The sequence below is a fragment of the Alosa pseudoharengus genome, unplaced genomic scaffold (genome assembly GCF_046254945.1).
Source record: "Alosa pseudoharengus isolate Yale_2024_CS ecotype anadromous, Long Island Sound unplaced genomic scaffold, YU_APseudo_1.1 YU_APseudo_1.1_scf_21, whole genome shotgun sequence".
NCBI classification, from domain to species: domain Eukaryota; kingdom Metazoa; phylum Chordata; class Actinopteri; order Clupeiformes; family Clupeidae; genus Alosa; species Alosa pseudoharengus.
Genome location: NW_027468674.1, coordinates 21,874,032 through 21,893,304, shown reverse-complemented (window position 1 = coordinate 21,893,304; position 19,273 = coordinate 21,874,032). Strand labels below are relative to the sequence as shown.

Here is a 19,273-nt window from a genome sequence, read left to right as displayed (position 1 = left end):
GTCCCTCCCCAGTGCAGCTGGCTGTGCTCGCCTTGCAGGCATCGCTGGCCCCAGATCTCACGCAGGGGAAGTAGGGAATGAGGGCGGGTGGAGGCAACGAACAAACGCAGAGAATTATTTTCACTCTAGTCCGTGCCCCACTGTACACCCCCGAAATATCTCCTCCAGGGCTCAGGGGGCACCTAGATCATGTGATTAATGACACACACACACACACACACACACACACACACACACACACACACACACACACACAAGCAAAAAGCACAGACAAGACAAGCACCACACACACACACAATCACACGTGCATACACATCCACACCATCACGGTTTACTCAGAACCTACTGGATTTGTGGTTATGAGAACCACAGTCATGAAGGTAACAGCTGGCAGTCAAATCAAAAGGACAGTGCTTATCACAAGGATTTTAGAGTTGGACCATATTCAAGTCTTCCCACACAAGGATTTTGAAGTGTTTCATACTTTCAGCACTAACACAATAATGGTGTACATGATAGACCTCATTTCATTTGATTGAATACTGAGTCTTCCTAGGAGAGAGGTTAACTGTCTGGAAAACCGCAAGCTGCACAATAAAATGCAAAATCAAATCAAAGCATGATTATATCCTTGCTCTGATCTGATGTCTTTAAATTAGTATGAGCAGTTCTTTCCAGTGATTCACAAACAGAGTAAGTTTTGCATTGGAGGAAGTCCCGGGTTAATGGCAAACTCTCACACAAAGAAGACTCTTGTTTAGGGTTCGCTCTCCTGTGCGGTGTACATGGCTTTGAGTTAATATTCCCTGTTAGGAGCTAGAGTGACATCGTGACATGTTTGAAACGCAACTGACATGCCCAAATCACGAGACAAATGCTGTTGTCTCACAATGTCGCCCCTGTTCAAATGAACGACGTTAATAACCAACGATATTCACAAAACCGTGTCGTTGGTCATCAACTTACCGTAGTAGTAGGACTGGATCTTCTTTTGCAGGATGTAGAGAATTTCCGACTTTGAGATCGCTCAGTCTCGCCACTGTCTTTCGAAATAGTCCATAAGTTAGGCTACATGTTTCTCTGTACTTTCCCAAAACAAAACCAGTCGATTTCAATTAATTGCGCACAACTCCTGAGATGCTTGCTATAGCCTACAGATGCTTGAAAGACTGCTTCCCCTGTTTTACACACACATAAACACAGGCACAGGCGCACATGCACATGCACTCACATACTACTCCTCGCCGTGACTTGGACGAGCGGAACTGTCTGGAGGGTGCCCTCGCGCTCTCCAACTCCTCACATGACGCAGTCCCTATCCCCACGTCGGTCGACCGTGGTTTCGGCGTGGACAACACGACCCGCCCACATGGCGCGACAGCTTACTAGCCCCTTCCCCGGAGAACCTCCATCCCAACCCCCGCCTCATTTATGAATTCTAGATAAATATCCCACCACCAATCTGTTGAGAGATTAGATGGCGAGCCGGAGAACGCGTTTGAATTACTTTAGTACACTCTATTAATGAATGTATTAGAAACAACGCAAACTGTGTCGTCCCTATCTGGACATAGAGCTGGACAAGTTGTGTTATTTTCAACACATTCGTTTCAAGAGTAGAGTGGAAGTGGAAGGGTTCTTTTGTCAGTGGAAGTGGAAGTTACTTTGGAGTTGTTCTGGAAAAAAAACATAGAAACTTTAGAAGAAAAAATAATCATGCTCTGTAGGTTGTGTAATAATAAAATCCTTGTGCAGAGCAAACAGAGTGCTGTGATGTGCAATAATTGTCCTCTTTTGCAGTTAGGGGGTTAATTTGGCACGTTGCTCTTTAGCATTAATTTGCATGTTAAGAGGACACATCATTCCTGAAATACTCTAAACTTTTGTTGTTGCTGCTTTTGCTGCCGCTAGGGCATTTGTTTCAGAAGCAAAGTGTTGGCTCACAGGAAGCCTCGTATCAATCTTCACACTTCTTCTAAGGAATGCATTTGAAATTGTGAAAGGTGACACAAAGACTGGTGCCACCATTTAAAAACTCAACAAAACATTGTAGAGTGTGGTCTGTAACACACAGTCACTATACAGTAAATAAATATCAGCATTGTTTTGCGTTCCATAGAGGATGTTATCGCATAGATATTAAACAGTCCAAGTGTATCAATAACCAAACCATCAATGATTCAAGTGCCATCCTCTATCTTGGCTTTTACAATAAGTGATTGTTACTGTCTCTTATCAGGCAGCTCTGAGTCTATTGCAGCTTTCCTTGTCTGTGGTAAATGTTGAGGAATTTGCCATAAGAGATCTTGCCGTCAGTCCCGACCCAGTAAATGCCTCTATTAACATGCCTGAGAAATAGAGCTGATGATCTGATGAGGACCCATGTGAGCTTAGCTGGAGTTTTGCTCAGGGTAGGGCAGAATTACTTAGATGTCAATCAACAACTATGACTAAAATAGGAGACATTTCAATGTGGACCGATCATTTTTACATATGTCTGTCTGGTTATCAGTGAAATGCAGGCACACTACTGTTTTATCCAGACCACAGTCAAATAAGTAAATAAAAATGCCACAGTCGAATATGAGAAGAGTACTTTTTGGGTAAAGACTACCTAGTGGAGAGTGATTGTGGGGTTGTTTTGGTCCTCTCTTGGATTTGCAGTGCTATATATGAGTCATAAGACAAAGTTTCAGACAAGGTTTCCCTCTCCAATCTACTTAATGAAGGGCTAAGTCCATGCCAGTCTGAATAGGGCTAAAATGCATGGCTGAGCATAGCTTCCTTTTCTCACACACACACACACACACACCCAAACAACCCACATAAACAAACACATTATCTTATCTTGGAAAACCCCACTGTAAGAACACACACTCATGCAAGTAAAATTACACAGAGAGAAAGAGAGAGAGAGAGAGAGAGAGAGAGAGAGAGAGAGAGAGAGAGACATGAACAAATGGGTGGTAGGGTTAGGCTAACCCTGTAAACTGTTGATTTTAATGTTAATGTTCATGGAATGTGTATTGATGTCATTATCACTTTGGACAAACGTGTCAAGAACTATAAACACACACGCACACACACACACACACACACACACACACACACACACACACACACACACACACATATATATTTAATCACAAGGCAGTCCACAGCCCTAGTACGATGCTAATTGCAGTGCTGCCAGGCCAACAATTGCCCATGTGCAGTACCAACAGTACTTTTGGACCCCCCCCCCCCCCACACACACACACACACACAACCGATACAAACACCTCAGAGCCTCTCTCTGACAGACCAGGCCGGCCTGAGAGTTTAAAATGGCCATTTGAGACACACACACACACACACACACACACAGCAAAGCCTCTCTCTGATGAACCATCCAAGGCTGAACTTCTGTCTGGTTTGACAGGGCACTCAGCCCATTTCTTTCTTTTCTTTCTGCTCTTCAAAGCACATTCTACATCCACCACTTCATCCCCCGCTTCCTGGAGCCCTCCCCAATCAGCTCACAAGTCGTCTACCGGGAACCAAAAACATCTAAGCTCTGTCTTTGTCTGTCTGTCTCTCTGCCTCTCTTTCTCCAACTCATTCTCTCTTTTTCTGTCTCTCTGGCTCATTCTCTCTCTCCCTCCCTCTTTCTATTTATCTCTCTGATTCTTTCTTTCTTTCTCTCACTTTCCCTCTCTCTGTCTCTCTGGTTCTCTCTCTCTCTCTCTTTCTATCTTTTTGCTGACTCATCCACTCACACACAAGGCCGCTCTCCTGGACTTGTAAAATCATTTGTGCTCTATTGTGTCTGAGCTTTCGGAGGAATCCAACCTCCACGAGACTCGGTGCTTTTTTGTGTCTCCAGTGCACAATGTGCCTTTTAACACTCTATGCAAACCTGTAACACAAGCTCTTCCTCTCACCGCTGCGTGTTTGGTGTGGAGGTGGAGGTGTCAAACTCCGGTGTGTGTCAGAGAGTACGAAAGTCCTGCCACGTTTTTACTTCTTTACCTGTCCACTTCACACAGGCTGTTGACTTCACTAATTACCTCATCTATCGGGCGGAAGAGTTGAGCAAATTAGAGTCAGCTTTAGTGAACGGTTGGAGGAAATCTGTGGTAGGACTTTGACTTTCTGAAGCCGGAGCCTTCCACCTGTGGCCGACACCACCGTATGTTTGGTGCTAATGGCCCACGTTGGCAGCGGAACAGAGATTCAGTGTGCTGCGAGAGCCATGTTAAGTGGTCAGAGATGTTCAAATCTCTGCAATCTTAGCCGTTTGCCCATTGTCCAAAAAAATAACGGCTAACAGAACCATATGGGGAGACGTGCTAAAACCAGTTCACCGTTTTTCAACGGTTTTCTTTTCACCCAAAGATTGGAATCTACCCTTTTCAGAAGTTTAGTTCAGTTTCAGAAGTAATAGCTGTGACATGGAACAGCAGAACTGAGCCAGTGTTGCTAATAAGGCAACAAGCGGCAGAACAACCTGCTGTTCAGTCACACATAACTGCACCTCAAAGCCCTCTCTTTCTCACACGCATGCACACACACACACACACACACACACACACACACACACACACACACACACACACACACACACAAACACACGCACACACACACAAACACACTTTCTTTCTCTATCTCTCACACACAATTCTCTCTCTCTTTCCCTCACACACACACACAAACACACATAAGCATTCTCTATCTCTCTCTTTCTACCTCTCTTTCTCATAATGTCTCTGTCTTCACTGACAATACAAACAAACACACACACACACACACACACACACACACACACACACACACACACACACACACTTCTCAGTCCCCCGCTTTTTCTTTCAAACACACACACACAAGTTCTCTCTCTCTCTCTCTCTCTCTTGCTCTCTCTTTCTCTCCACTGATACTGTACTCACGGCAGCAGGTGTTTTCACAGAGGGCTGCGGTGACACAGAACCAGTTCTTAGGCCAAGATAAACAGTATTAAAGTTACACTATATGTGGAGGACAGAGCGTTGTACAAACACTAAAGAACAAGGCCCTCACCCAATCAATAGACCTTTTACACATTTACACACTGAACTTATAGTGATAATATCACAATGCCAGATAAGGCCTACAGACATGATTATGTGACAATTTGAGACAAATTGAGAGGGAAGTCAGAGATACCCGGGAAATCCAGAGTTCTCGCGAGAGCTAAATGTGAATTTGCTCAGCGAGTGACTCTGGCGATGAGTAATGATGCTCATTACCTATGCCCATGAAGCCGAGCTGCACCAATCACATCGGTGTATCTGATATAGGTGGGCCAGAGGCGAGCTAAACAGATGACGATATCGTTGCAACGTCGATGTCCGGAAACATTGGTCGTAGTGTTATCCAATTGTGTCGACGTCTGGAATTGGTCAGGAAACATTGGTCATAGTGTTAACCAATTGCGTGCAGAGATATTTTCAAATGCATGCTTGGTGCCGCCCCTCGAGTTGGGGTTGGAGTTTTCATTACTTGTAGCCAGACCCTTAATCTTTTGGATTGGGTCTGGTCCTCCAGGCTAAGTCAGAGATACACTACTCACAAAAAGTTAGGGATATCTGGCTTTCGAGTGAAATGTAATGTTTCAGTACAGAAACTACTGAAACGTTGAACAGTTGGACATGTGCATTCAAAAGTTTAAAGGGCACATTAAGTTCACCTGAAAAAGTTATAGTGGATATAGTTTTTTATAGTGGAAAAGTTATAGTTTCAAGCCGAATATTCCTGACTTTTTGTGAGTAGTGTATGTCTAATCTCAAACATCTGACTGTCACTGATGCTTTTGATGCAGTCTGCTCTGCCTGAATGGAGAGTCTGTTCACATGGCATGAGACCAGACGCCTGCACCATTGGGCAAGATTTGCAGAGCAGCTAGTTAAACATGCTACAGCCTGGGGAAGGGGGAGATTTGTTTGTGTGTGTGTGTGTGTGTGTGTGTGTGTGTGTGTGTGTGTGTGTGTGTGTGTGTGTGTGTGTGTGTGTGTGTGTGTGTGAGGGGGGTAATGTATGGTACTATAATCATATCCAGAGTGTGCGATAAAACATGATTATAGCGCCATAGTAATGAGGGTCTAATGGAGCAGCAGTGGTGCTAACCCAGTCAGCAGATGAGTGCAGAGAGTGTGTGTGTGTGTGTGTGTGAGAGAGGAACAGAGGAATATTTTTATATGAATAGAATGTCATTGAATTTGACAGAAAAGATACACTACTACTACACACACACACACACACACACACACACACACACACACATACACAGACACTGAACAGAATGGACTCGAAAAGGCCCACTGGGCAGTGATTTACAAACCATAAGTACCAGTAAAGGACTCGGAGGAGACACAGACATCGCTGGCGCCGTGCAGGCTAGACCTAGCTGACAACAGTTGGCAGGTCAAGTGTGCCTGTGCCCGATCATATCTGGGTATTCTGTAACAGTTAAAGAGAAGGAATGGCCGCACAGATTTTAATGCTCTCAAAGAGTTTTATGTTTTATCTTTATTTTAGAGCCCCATCGATATGGGATTTTAAGGACCGACACCGATTTCAATATTTGAGGATTTCAGAGGATGGCTGATATTCATTTTTAACAAACACAGTGTTAACCCCCCCCCCCCCCCCCCACAATATTTAGCATATTGAAAACTATGATACTATGATCAAGGTGAGACATACTGTGTTTAAATAAGCCAAACTACTAGCCTAATGAAAGGCTTTTATACAATAAATAAATATTTATTATAAAATAAGTATCAGATCTATATTCTTTGATAACCTCACACCACTACCACAATAGCTTATAGGTTTTTTCAGTAGGTTTTTGGTGCTCATCTTACACATTAATAATAAGCTGTACATTTACAATGTGTGCTAGTTTGTGTGTGAGTGTTTGTCTGTGTGTATAGTGTGTGTGCCTGTGTGTATCTGTGTGTGTCAGAGTTGTTATCTTTGACGTTTTTTATTAGTTATTATTCTTATTTAGCCTCTCTGTTTGGTTTTAGTTAGTTTTACAAGTACAAATGAGTGTGTGTGTGTTTGTGTGTGTGTGTGTGTGTGTGTGTGTGTGTGTGTGTGTGTGTGTGAGGTGCATTGAACACGGTTGAATGCAGACATTCTCAGTTCACCTCAAACATCTGTTTAGTGTACTGGCCACTCACACTAATTAGCACTAATTAATTTTTCCAGTTTATTTAAACATTATTTGTGTTCTTATGCAGAATGTATCAATTAATATGTTAATGATTTTTTTTAGAATCATGCACTGAAAAAAAGTTTTAGTTTCCTCACTATCATGCTTAAATTACCAAAAAAAATTTGGCAACTGCAAGGTAAAGGAACATTTACTCCCAGAGCTGACATCAGATGATTTCACAGGAAGTATGGATTGCAGGGCAACATTCCGCTTTGGAATGTTGTGGAAGAAATAAGGTAAGAAGAATCTGCAGTAGCTCACACCACTCTGTCTGGTTGCTCCTCTAGATGATTACATTAGATTAGATTCAACGGTATATTATATCAACTAGGTATATTTTGTTATCTAAAATACCATGGAAAACAGGACGAGGAAGCCCTTACCTATCTTGACCTTCAAAAAACTGCAAACCCTCTAAAGCAAACAATGGCTGTTGTCTTGGTTACACAGTACACTGGAATAACCTGACAGATCAAACAGTAGAGTCAAAGATTCTATAGTTAATCAACCGTCTCTGGTGGAGTGGTGTTTGATTAGGGTACTTTCCTAGATAACAGCTGCAACAGTGAGTCTAGAACAGATATGATGAGGATCATTAGTGGAGTACAGCATCCACTGCCACATGGGAATATTTCTAAATATGTTCTTGTTGAGTGCTCTTTAAACACCAGTCGACCCTGCTGTGATATAAGGAATCTGCAGTTTCCTGTTATCATTGTTCACATTTCAAAAGGGAGGTTAGTCAACACAGGCATAAAGATTAGGAAAATATGAACGGTTCTCTTCTCTTTGTTCTTTTAAACGTTTATTCAACAACAACAACAAAAACAGAAACTCAGTCAACCCAGAGCCAGTCTGTTTTTTTCAGTCAGTTCATCCCCTGAGTTCAAATCTAAACAGACTAAGTGAGCTGTATCCCTTGCCCTCATGTCAACCCTTGTTTGTGCTGTGCCCTGTGTTGTATTGTAAACACGTCTGACGCAGGCACTGTTGCCTGATAAAGCTGAGCAGATGTAAACGGCGTAAACAAAAGGTTGTGTGCACAGGTGATGAGCACACCTGGGGTCAAGAGCTGTGTAAGCCATAGCCAGAGGCACAGAACCCAGAGGAAATACTTGTGTCAGTGTACATGTTCCGCTATAAAATTGTGCTTTGTTACATTGTCTGGTTCATTTACATCATATAACTTGTACTGTATGTGTCCGAAATAATATCTACATTGTCTTTACATTTCCTTTATTGTATCATCTATTTTGTACATTGTCTGTTGTCTGTCTAAAACTTGGTTAGATAAGCTGTTTTTTGTTTTTCTGTGTTTTTTGTGCATTGGACATTAATCCCCTTTTTGAAGGAAAAGAAATGAATGTTTCTGTCTCACCTGTTAGTTTAGGTTTCACACCTCTATTATTTTAGTCAGTTACTGAGTCAGTGTTTACACTTCTGGCTTTGTTGTTGGTTTATGATGGCCACATGATCATCATGATCAAGAGCCACACCTGTGTGTGTTCATGGTGGTACGGAACCAAACTGTAGTGTAGTAGTGTAGAATATAGCGAGCAGTGGGAATCTTATTGAGATGATCCTCATTTCTTCCACAAATGTAGAGAGCAGCACATGTCCCAAACACAGGTGCTGGCTGGCCAGATTTGGTTTCTTATCAATAAACATATAAACAATACACATAAATACTGTATCTTTTCACAGCATGCTTGATATGTTTAGAACATTTTTAATGTGCATGATTTGTAACAGTCCTATTTTTCAATGGCCACAGAGGGCCCTCTAGTGGTCATAATATTGTAATGCTCTTGTAGAAGCCACAAGTTATACCCCTTTCCATTAATTGTTTATTTAACGTTTGTGTGTGGGTATGAGATGGTAAACGTTTATTAAGCCTCTGGCGACCTACAATTAAAAAAAAAAAAAAAAAACGGAAATGCTTCCGTCTCATCTGTCAACCTCCATTGTTTTGGATAGATAAAAGTTTTTTTTATTCCACCATGTTGCTTTAATGTTCCTTTATGACAGGTATGGGCGTGGTCAGCTTATCAAGCTCCACACCTCTCTGTCTATAGTGGACCAATGTTACTGGACCAGACTGTAAATGATGCATTGGTGTAGAAAGCAGAGGGGGGAATCTGCCAAGTTGCTCTATCTCGCTCTGTCTGTACTGGGCCATAATTCTCACACAGCACATCCACACCCTAAACAGGTGCTGCAGCAAGTTAAGGCCACTTGAGACAACTTTCAATATGAATTATGTTCATACAGTATAAAGTAAACAATAACCACATATTCAGAGAATAATAACTATTTATTAACAGCGTAAAAAAATACAGTAACGGACATGGTTGCAAGTACCTTAACTTCTCCAGTATGGTTGTGCCCTCCGGTACTTTACATATGGTACAGTCATATGGCTGATAGTACAAACAGTGTATCAGGAGACCTTTGACAGTAGTGGCAGCAGAACTTTCCAGAACTCCTTCACCAGGCACTGGTTGTTAAACTCTGTCTGCAAGTCCTTTAAGGTGGGTCCTCTTTATTATAACTTCATTATGCTCCTGTGAACACTGTTAGTAGAAAGACACACGCTGGCCTTGGTAATATTCAGTACCGAAAGGCAACATGATTATGGTTACAGTCTTTGGGTTCCATAGCTTATAAGCGCTTCTTCTCCATCAAACCTTCTGGGGTCAAACATTAACACTGTACTTCATCAAGAATCCATCCTAGAAAGACCTATTTTAGCTATGACATGTAAAAAAACACAGCAGCTTTTTAGATCCGGTCATACTTAGCTCCAAGTATGCTCTGTCAGTCTCTCAGTGAATGAAACCGTAAAGATTTGAGAAATTCGTTCCTATCCGGTATTGCTTGGGGTTCCATCTCTTCCATCACCAACACTTTACCCTTTCTTTATCACCATCCATTGTTCTCTCTTTCTTTTCTTTCCTTTTTTCATCCCTTCCTCAAGTTCCTGCTGTGTCTACAGGTCCTTTCCCTCCCCCTTTGGGCTGGTCTTGCCTGACGCCTGCACCCCCTTCACAGTTTTGGGTGTTCTAGGGGTTTTGGCGGGTTTCTCTATTTTCTCCCCTTTCTCCTTCTTCCCCACCTCCTTCGACGTCTCCACTTCTCCTCCCTCTACACCTCCTTCCTCCGTCTTCTCCAGTTTGACCTTGCGGAGCTTGTGCTTGCCCTTGAGCGGGGTGGCGAAGGTCAGCGAGCCCTTGTTGAACTCCAGGGGGAAGATGCCCACGTCTCCGTCGAAGCGGTTCTTGGCCACCTGCAGGGAGCGTCGGCCGGGGCAGGTCACCAGCTTCTTCTCCTGCAGGATCAGCACATTATCTGCCTCCTGGCTGGCCTGGGGATGGATGGACGGCAGCACACAAGGGACAAACTTAGTCAGACATTCACCCTTACACAGAAACTGTACTGTTATGCAAACATCAACATCACAGTCACTTTTATACAAAAATGTACTGCTATGAAAAAATCCCCTTAATAGTGATACGGACTAACAATGTTATACAAATACTAAATTGGCTGTGATGTATTTTCAAGGAACTCACCACAGATGTAAAATAGAATAAACAAAATAGATGAATGACCTTAGAACCTGTTTATTAGTCTTATTAGTGTTAATGTTATGTATGATATTCTTAAAAACAACAAGAAATCAATACTGGTGATTGAATCTTGCGCTCTCATGACCCGTGTCTACTGTACACAACGCATGACCCTGGTGACCTTGTCTGACCTTGGCAGTGCCGAAGATGGAGGCCGTCTGCAGCTCCTTGTCATCCTCCTCTTTCCTCGGGTGGATGATGAGGGTCACATGACAGCTGCTGTGGGTGGCAAACTTTCGGAAGGCTCCGATGATGTGGTCCTGCACTGCAAACCTGTTAAAAGGCACCACATCAATTGCTTCAATTCAATTCAATTGCTTTTTGGTTTATTTGACAGGCCATCGATGCCTTGGTTTCCTGTATCCTGTGTTATTAATGTAGAAGTAGGTGCAAACTTGTCCACAGTTTATGTGTGATTCCCTGTATCCTGTGTAGTGAACGTGGAAGTGCTTCTTCTGATGCTAGTTTGCTTCCTGTATCCTGTGCTTCAATAGCAGAAGTGCTTTTCCTAATAGATGTTGTAGTGAATGTGGAAGTGTTTGTCCTAGTGTTAGTGTCTGTCCCTGTATCTTGTGCTGTAAGGGTGGATCTGCATACTTGTCCACGCTGAGGTTCTCCTGGCCCATCATGAACTGCAGGTTGTCGATGACCACGTGACTGATGTCGTACAGGTACACAGCATGCTGCATGGTGTCCAGCACCACTCTGAGGACACACAACAGCAGACGGCCATTTTGTTACACGCAGTCTTATCCAAAACGATTTACAATATACAGCTTTATCACTGTGTCGGTTATGGACAGCAAAAGGCCAAAACCCTTAGGTGCCTTACGCCTGTCACTAGTATGTCTCTTTTATTTTAAGTACAATTTTGCACATTTTTGCTTTTATTTGACAGGACAATGGAGGTTTGATAGGAAGCACGACTCGGTGGGTGCATTTTGTCTATCATCAGTGTCTATCATGCTGGATATCCCTGGAAATAAATTCACACAATGTAGTTCAGTGGTCTCCGTCTTCGTCTGATTGGCTGCTCTGGTTGTTAGGACTTACTTCAAGCTCTGCTGTCCATGGAAGGTCATGAAGTAGAGCGGCAACTCCTCGAAGCGGTCAGCCCAGGCGTCGTACTGCTCCAGGTTGTCCTCCAGTCGCTGCATGGAAAACTGGGTCAGCATGATCTTGGCCAGCCGCACGTTGTTGATCTCAAAGCTGCCCCACAGCGTGTTCACGCCATTCATGCACAGGTCCAGGGCATACTCACTGATGAAGGTGGTCTTACCACTGCCGGTTGGCCCTGAAAACAAACACACACACACACACACACACAATCTCAACACCTTCCTTCTTATAACACATATCTGTTGTTTTTCATTAGTTCTTGCTTTTGTAAGTCTGTACAGTTTCTTAGATTAGATAAAGGCACTTGACAAATGAATAAAGTGTCAACGTGGCACTTTTTGAGGTATATACACTTATCATGAAAGTAGCTTTAGTATGCTTTTCAGATTCATTTTGATGATCATGTGAAAGACAGAGATAAACACATGTACTGTATCATTCCCAACAGCCACCCAGGATATGCACTATTTATTTCTCTGTTCTGGAAAGAAAGAAAAAGTTTCACCCACAACCTTGCTGACCATATCGCCTATAGACATCAGCATGTTAGTAAGTTTCTATCAGTGGCAATAAGACTATGGATAGTGTTTGTATGTATTTCATGCCTTTTAGGTAATTAGCTCACTAGGTTCACACTAAAATTGGCATAGTGCTGCTTTAAGAGAAAGTGTAGAAGAGTCAAACGGAACACAGAGGTAACAAAGCATGTGAGCAGCGCACTGTATGAAAAGAAATTCAAACTTCAAACACCAACAGGCTGGGTTCCAATATGGAGAATGTATACAAACAGTCAACACCCCACATGTTACATACCATGATACAGAATCCATGTTTGAAAGGTACACCTGTGCTGCTGGACTTACCTGTGAAGACTGTGAGCTCGCCCTTGCGATGGCCCTTCAAGATCTTTGTGAGGTCGGGGAAGCGCGTCCACTTGACCCCGGCGACCTGTTCGGTGTTGGACAGCTCGCCGTACACGTCGTCCCTCAGCTGCTTGAAGGAGACGATGGACTTGTGTGCGGCGGGGATGGACGACTTGACGATGCGGCCCAGGTTGCGTCCCTGCGCCAGTGCCTCGGCCGCGCTGGGCTGCTGGTCGCCGGGCCGCACCAGTGAGCAGCGCTTGAGGCCCAGCTTGCGCGAGAAGACCTTGGAGGCCTCCCAGGAGCGCATGTCGCCGCCCAGCCACAGCGTGACGCGCCGGAACTGCTCCAGGTAGGGAAGCAGCGCCGGGGGCAGGCAGGACACGCCGCGGGGCAGCGCCAGCGACGGCAGGCCCGTTGCCTGGCTCACCGCCATACTGTCCGCCTCGCGGCCGGTCAGCACCACCTCGGAGTCCTTGCGGCCGACAAGGGGGAGTCCAAACAGGTTGTGGTAGCTCGAGGGCCGCGGCACGGTGGCTTCGGTGTAGACTACCTGCCCGGCGGCGTCGGTTCCCGCCGAGAGGAGCTTGACGCCCCGAAGCCCCGAGTCGCGTCCACCAAACCAGGGGAACACCAGGCTCTTGGTGGGCTTGAAGAAGCGGACGTTGAAGCGCTTCAAGGTGGCGTTAGTCAGCTTCCCCATGCCAAACATTGTCTTGGCCAGCTGCGCGTCCTCGTCATGGAGGTCCGAGAATGGCACGGCGCTCAACCAGATCCTCTGCACCTCCCTCAGCTCCATCTCCCTCTCCTCCTGCTCCTCTAGACTGGCGGGGTACCCCAGCAGCACGTTGGGGTTCATCGACGTCTGACCCTCCTTCTGCATCACCTCCAAACAGTCCTGGAGGTCCTCCCAGCTCCCCTCCACCCCAGTCTCCATACACAGGAACTGGCCTGTGGTCTTGTCAATGAAGAGGGAGAAGCTGTCTTTGCTTAGTGTGCCAGAGCCCCCTGGTGGCTGCTCGCAGAAAATACTAGGGGCATGCAGACAGCTATAGCCGTCATGAAACGGGACGTCTTTGGAACGGAGGTAATGTTTGATGTCCGTCACCGTGACAGGACCGAGTGGGATGTCCAAGGTGGACTTGGTGTCTTTCTTGAAGGTGCGGCACAGATTTAGTGAAACTGACCAGCGCTTGGTGGCGTAGCACAGCCGTGGAACAGCGAAGGCCTGCGTCTGAGAGTGCCATGGAGGCTGCCGGCTTAACGGAAACGTGGTCAGGCATCGTTGAGGGGCGTGTCTGGACGAGCAGCCACCTGCCACCCGCAGGAGACAGGCTGCCCTCCGTAGGCACAAGCTCGTCCACATGAGCTGCTATTTCAAGACATCTGAGTGAAGAAAAATAAAGGAAAACATGACAGGAGCACTGACTACAAATATTCAATTAACTTACAGTTAAGCCCAGAACTATTCTCCCAACACATGGGAAATTTTGATTTAATGCTTTCTTATTGGAGTTAACAGACATTTATTTTTCGTTAGTTAGTTTGTGTTTCATCTCGTACTTAAGTAATTTCTAGGCAAAGCAAACCTTCTTGTTAAATAAAAATGCAGTAGAAATCTAAATGTGCAATAGGTATGTATGAATAATGTTGGGCTCATCTGCAAATCAATGTTCCTGTGAAACCTGTAGTCAAGAGATCTATTTCAACGGCTAGGAAAGATAATGTTTAGCTATTCCTATTCTTGATTTGTGGCATGACATTGAAAAGTGCACATACAGGAGCCATTGCCTACCTACCTGAACTCTTACAAAAAATAACTATTAGAATCGTATAGTATTTGGGGACAAAATATTATAGTAGTCTTATAGGAATTAATGCTAGATATTACAGGAATCTTTTAGTACTTTGGGCATACTATAAGACTACAGGAACACTATTGAGAGTAACGATATTGTATTACAGATCATATCATACACAACTATAGAAATATTATAATAGTATCCTGTAGTTCTTTTTCATAAGGGAAGGCTCATACATCTTTTCTGGATTTCATGCATTCTGAGTACTTGTTGAGTCTAGTGTATTTTGACAACAGCAGAATGTAGGTCACATGAATCCCAAAAGGCCTACGTGCAGTTATTAAGGGGACGTCAGACACACTAACCCCTCTCCAAATTACGTTTGGAAACATAAAACAGTAAAACAATTTTGGATACAATATACAAATAGACTCGGGTTAAATTAAATTAAATGGGCTGAATGTGATGAAATAGTGACCTCAGTTTGAACCCGTTGTACGCTAGCTAATACGACACAGAGAAGATTCAGTCTGAAGCTGTTGACGTTACCAAACATGCCGCCTCGATCATAAGAATGGGTAAATGCAACGAACAAAATAGTGTGCACATTCTAGTTCCGCTCTGTTCTAAAGACACCAGCAAGATCGGCTTAAAACGAACACAAGCAAATACTGTACAAACCTGCATAGTGTTTAGCACTTTTTTCAGGGGGTCGCAAGCCCGCTCGCATGCTTGACACTGAGTGCTTCCCAAATGTGTCCGTGTCAAACACAATTCTGTTTTACAAACACCATTCTGCTTTTAGCCACACGATGAATATGTTAGATTAATGCTATGATAAAATGTTACATGTATTAATTAAGTGAAATACTGACTTTAAATATATGTCTGCGCGTTCACTAATCGAAAAGCAGGATTTAAAATTAATATAGCGAGTGCCTGTGTTTCTGACCGGTGAAAATTACCGACGCACACACGTCTGCATGTTCAGGTTGTGAATGTGAAGATGCCCTTGTAGCATTGTTAAGGGTTTCGTTTTAGCCTTCAATAACCGTATAATTTAGTAGCTGTTTACAGTACAATGACTGCAAGAGGTACATCAAGTCGCTTTCTGCAGAGTGTGCTTCAGAATGGTGTTGGTCGATATGTTTGTCAGCTGAAGCGCATATCTCTCATCTTTTCCAAAAATGCGCAAAGTTCACTGGGAGCAAGGTAGTCTTGTTTTTTTGCTGGCTATACTATCACTGAAAGTCTTCAGTGTTGAAGATAATGTTGCTGCTTCATAATATTTTCCTTAGCGTAAATATTTGTGACAATTTCATGTTATCAATTTCGAAGAGTGGGCCTGAAGTGTTATGAGTCAGGCAGTGCAGTCGACATTAGGCATAACATCAACAACTTATACTAACTGAATTGGTGGAAATGTTACCGAAAGCGCAACATAGGCCTAACGTTACTGTTTAAGGCAAGCGGTAAGCGTTTAACATTCTCTCGACTTTTCCGCAGAAATTTCATCGAGGAGGGTGTGGTGGATTACGCCAAGAAGAACCCTGGAACTGTTGTGTACATTTCCCCGGAGCCCTGTAGAATACCCAGACTCGTTGCGGAGTACCGTGAGTATGGAGGGATCTGATCTAGTAGGCCTACTCAATTAAAAAGTGAAGGGAATTATAACACAAACTTTTCATCAAACCTTCAAAAGCATAAGTCTGTTATTCAGTGAATTGTGTTTCTTAAGCCTTCTACGATGGTGTCAAATCATTATGTTTGAGAATATTGTTTCTTTCATGTTGTCTGCATAGTCAATGGTAACGTGAAGGAGGAGAAAATCACTGGAAAAACATCTCAGGAGATTTCCGACCTGGTGACCAAGCTGACCAACCAGTCAGGACTGGACATCATCCGCATCCGGAAGCCATACCACACCGACTCCCCCAGCATCCAAGGCCAGTGGCATCCCTTCACCAACCGACCCCCGTCTGTTGGGCCTATCAGACCCCCAGGCAAGGAGGCCAGTACATGATAAGAGGACAGTTGATGGATGATGTGAATGCGGTGATCAAGTGCACTACTGACACCAGCCTCATGTGGAAGCTGTTGTCAGTGTCGTCCACTGCACTGAGTGAACTTTGTGCTTTCTGCAAACCAATGAGTTTGTGTGCATTATGTACACTGCACACGAGGTGTGCATGGACTCCAGGGGAATGTGTGAACATTTCTGAGCCAACAGAGGAGATGTGATCGTCTTGTTTTCGTGCAAAGAAAGAGCTGTGTATGTTTCAACGTGCAGTAAAAAGTACTAATATAAAACTTTCTCTAATTGATTACCGTGTTTGTAAAAGCAGCTATGCAGATTCAAAACTAGATGACAGATGATGTACCACATTTTTCAAACAATAAACGTATGTGCTCATATAGCAGAAATAACACATTAAGTCAATACTCAAACCAATAATATGTTTAATGGGGTTTGATAGTTGGGCACATGATGAACCAAAATGTCTTTTTAAAAGGGTAATCCCGACATGCTCACTTTAGCTGTCTTCTTCCTGAAAAAGAAAGGGGAAAAAGTCAGCAAATTCAACATTATACACAAAAATAATTATACACAATTTTTACACAAAAAATACACTATTTTTACAGTTGCCTAATTACATCCACCAAGTAGGTTAGGTTTTCAGTTCAGATTGTTTGTTTGCAGGATTATGCAAAAACGAACAGGCCAATAATCCTGAAACTTGGTGGGGAGCAAAGCTGCACGAATTGGTTAAAATATCTATTCTGGCCGATTGCTTTAAGTTGGGTCACCTGAACTGAACTAGAACACCTTTGCCCTCATCTCCAGTATGAAGTGCACAGCATTAAACATGAACCCTGGACTTCTTCACTTCAGTTCTCGTAGAACATCACCTTCTGCTCGTCCTCTTTGACCTCTGTGTGCTGATCGCTGTGTGGGTCTCTCTGTGGCTCTTCTCGAGCACGACTCGCTGGTCTTTCAGGTGGTTCTGATTTCCCTAGCTCTTCAGACGGTTCTGCTTTCTCTGGTTCATCAGACGCCTCAGGTCCTGCTTTTGCTAGTTCCTCTGCTGGGTTCAGGTGGCTGGAATCAGGTTGAGGCAACTCCTGCCGAGAAGGTTTAGCTGAGATGAAACTCTTGTGTGCACATCAATGGCAGATCATGTCCTGTCTGACTCTCCGGCTGCCTAATTTAGCATGTTCTCTCCCTCACTGACAGAACTGGAGAGTCTCTCTCTACCCTGATTGTAGCATGATGATCTGTGAGATCTGATCGGAGCGTGTCCTTTCTCTCACTGGCAGAACTGATGAATCTCCCTCCGCCCTGGCTGTATAGTATAAGACTATAAGGTCTGACTGTTTGGAATTCATGATCGTCTTTCAAGATGTCTCGTGTCCATTGTTTCCCCTCAATTTTTTTATATTCCCTCTCTTTTTCTATTTTTAATGTATTCTGTCTGCCATCGTTTTCAGTTAACTCTTTCTGCCCTTTGTCTTCAAAATAACTGCCTCTGAGATTCTGCATCGTTTTTTTTGCTTTTTTTTCTGTCAGTTCTCATCTTTTGAATTTCATGTAGTCTTTTTTTTCTGCTGTTGTCTTCTTTCTCATGCCTTTTCATCCCTCCCTCTGTCTTGTAGAAACATTAGTCTTCCCCTCACACTCTCCTGTTCTCTCTGCCCTTCTACAGTCTGCATTTAGTTGAATCTTTTCACCAGAATAGAGGAGACTGTATTTGGCAAAGTGGAGCCATGAGACCGAGAACACGACAACAGAAGACATTGATACGGCGGCATCACCTCCTCAGACTGCTGTTGTGACGGCTCCAGTGACTCGGTCTGTTTCTGTGGCTCTCCGGTCTCTGTCTTCTCCGACTGAGATAGCCGCCCGTCTCCAGGGAGACACTGGTCAGCCTCATGGGCGTCCCGGCCAGCCTCTGTGTCTCCCCTCTGTTCCCCCTTATTGCTATCTAGAGCTCCACCCGGAACAGCGTCACCCAATTTCAGCTGAAAAGCGAAAAGTTAAGTCAGAAGTCAGTCACTGTTTTGACTGTTGTTCCCTGGCTGTAGCTCTTAGGTTCACCTCTGTGCTCCTTCTCAATACTGTCTGAAACACTGAAGTACACAATATTGGGAACACCGTCATCTTTCCTCATCATGTATGTCTGATCCTGCTGTGGTTGTTTTAGGGAAAGCTATCTCCTCATGGTTATGGCTAATCACGTTCATCCTCTCTGAACTGCACTGGTCCTTGGTTTCCTTATTACACAGGAGATGTTTCCATGTTTTGCTGCAGGGCTGTTTCTGATCTGACTCCTTTGACTGACTGTTTTTATCAGCTGTTTATTTGTCTAAGCATCTAATACCCATCTTGCTAAATATTTCAGCCTTAACATTTCTACAACCTGGATTCTCTTCAGCCTCTGCTGAACCCTCATCTTGAAGTCGTGCTGAGGGGCCTGTGCATCCTGTGCAAAAGCCCCCCCTTGTGGAGGTTTAGTTAATGACAGCGAGGGTTTTGAGTTTTTTCAGTCGTCACACTGAACTGTCAGATTCTCCTAGAGGAAATCTGTTTCTTGGGGTGAGTTTTTGTCTCGGCTTGCTCCT

At 43.9% G+C, this 19,273-nt stretch overlaps 3 protein-coding genes across 3 annotated transcripts in view; 1 reads left to right on the top strand and 2 right to left on the bottom strand.

Moving 5' to 3' along the window:
* LOC143137838 (leucine zipper putative tumor suppressor 2 homolog) overlaps positions 1-1,279 on the bottom strand; it is a 39,259-nt gene extending 37,980 nt beyond the window's left edge. The window contains exon 1 of the mRNA XM_076298166.1: positions 967-1,279. The gene's annotated coding sequence lies outside the window, so the exon portion shown is untranslated. The remainder of the gene's footprint in view (positions 1-966) is intronic.
* Positions 1,280-9,535: 8,256 nt separating this feature from the next.
* twnk (twinkle mtDNA helicase) lies at positions 9,536-15,381 on the bottom strand. Its single transcript, XM_076298165.1, has 6 exons — positions 15,335-15,381; positions 12,852-14,237; positions 11,923-12,163; positions 11,467-11,574; positions 11,001-11,142; positions 9,536-10,604 (listed from the first exon to the last, which is right to left on the bottom strand). The coding sequence occupies exons 2-6, from the start codon at positions 14,215-14,217 to the stop codon at positions 10,230-10,232; spliced, it is 2,232 nt and encodes a 743-aa protein (XP_076154280.1). The 5' UTR covers positions 14,218-14,237; positions 15,335-15,381; the 3' UTR covers positions 9,536-10,229.
* A 252-nt stretch (positions 15,382-15,633) lies between these two features.
* On the top strand, positions 15,634-17,080 carry mrpl43 (mitochondrial ribosomal protein L43). Its single transcript, XM_076298948.1, has 3 exons — positions 15,634-15,865; positions 16,160-16,266; positions 16,456-17,080. The coding sequence occupies exons 1-3, from the start codon at positions 15,735-15,737 to the stop codon at positions 16,674-16,676; spliced, it is 459 nt and encodes a 152-aa protein (XP_076155063.1). The 5' UTR covers positions 15,634-15,734; the 3' UTR covers positions 16,677-17,080.
* The last annotated feature ends 2,193 nt before the right edge of the window (positions 17,081-19,273 follow it).

Excerpts from the sequence above, each read along its gene's own strand:
- mrpl43 (XM_076298948.1), top strand. The coding sequence starts at position 15,735 with ATGACTGCAAGAGGTACATCAAGTCGCTTTCTGCAGAGTGTGCTTCAG. Across the intron at positions 15,866-16,159 it reads CAAAGTTCACTGGGAGCAAG|AAATTTCATCGAGGAGGGTG; the intron begins GTAGTCTTGTTT and ends ACTTTTCCGCAG. Across the intron at positions 16,267-16,455 it reads CAGACTCGTTGCGGAGTACC|TCAATGGTAACGTGAAGGAG; the intron begins GTGAGTATGGAG and ends TTGTCTGCATAG.
- twnk (XM_076298165.1), bottom strand. The coding sequence starts at position 14,217 with ATGTGGACGAGCTTGTGCCTACGGAGGGCAGCCTGTCTCCTGCGGGTG. Across the intron at positions 11,575-11,922 it reads CATGGACAGCAGAGCTTGAA|AGTGGTGCTGGACACCATGC; the intron begins GTAAGTCCTAAC and ends GTGTGTCCTCAG. Across the intron at positions 10,605-11,000 it reads CCATCTTCGGCACTGCCAAG|GCCAGCCAGGAGGCAGATAA; the intron begins GTCAGACAAGGT and ends ATCCATCCCCAG.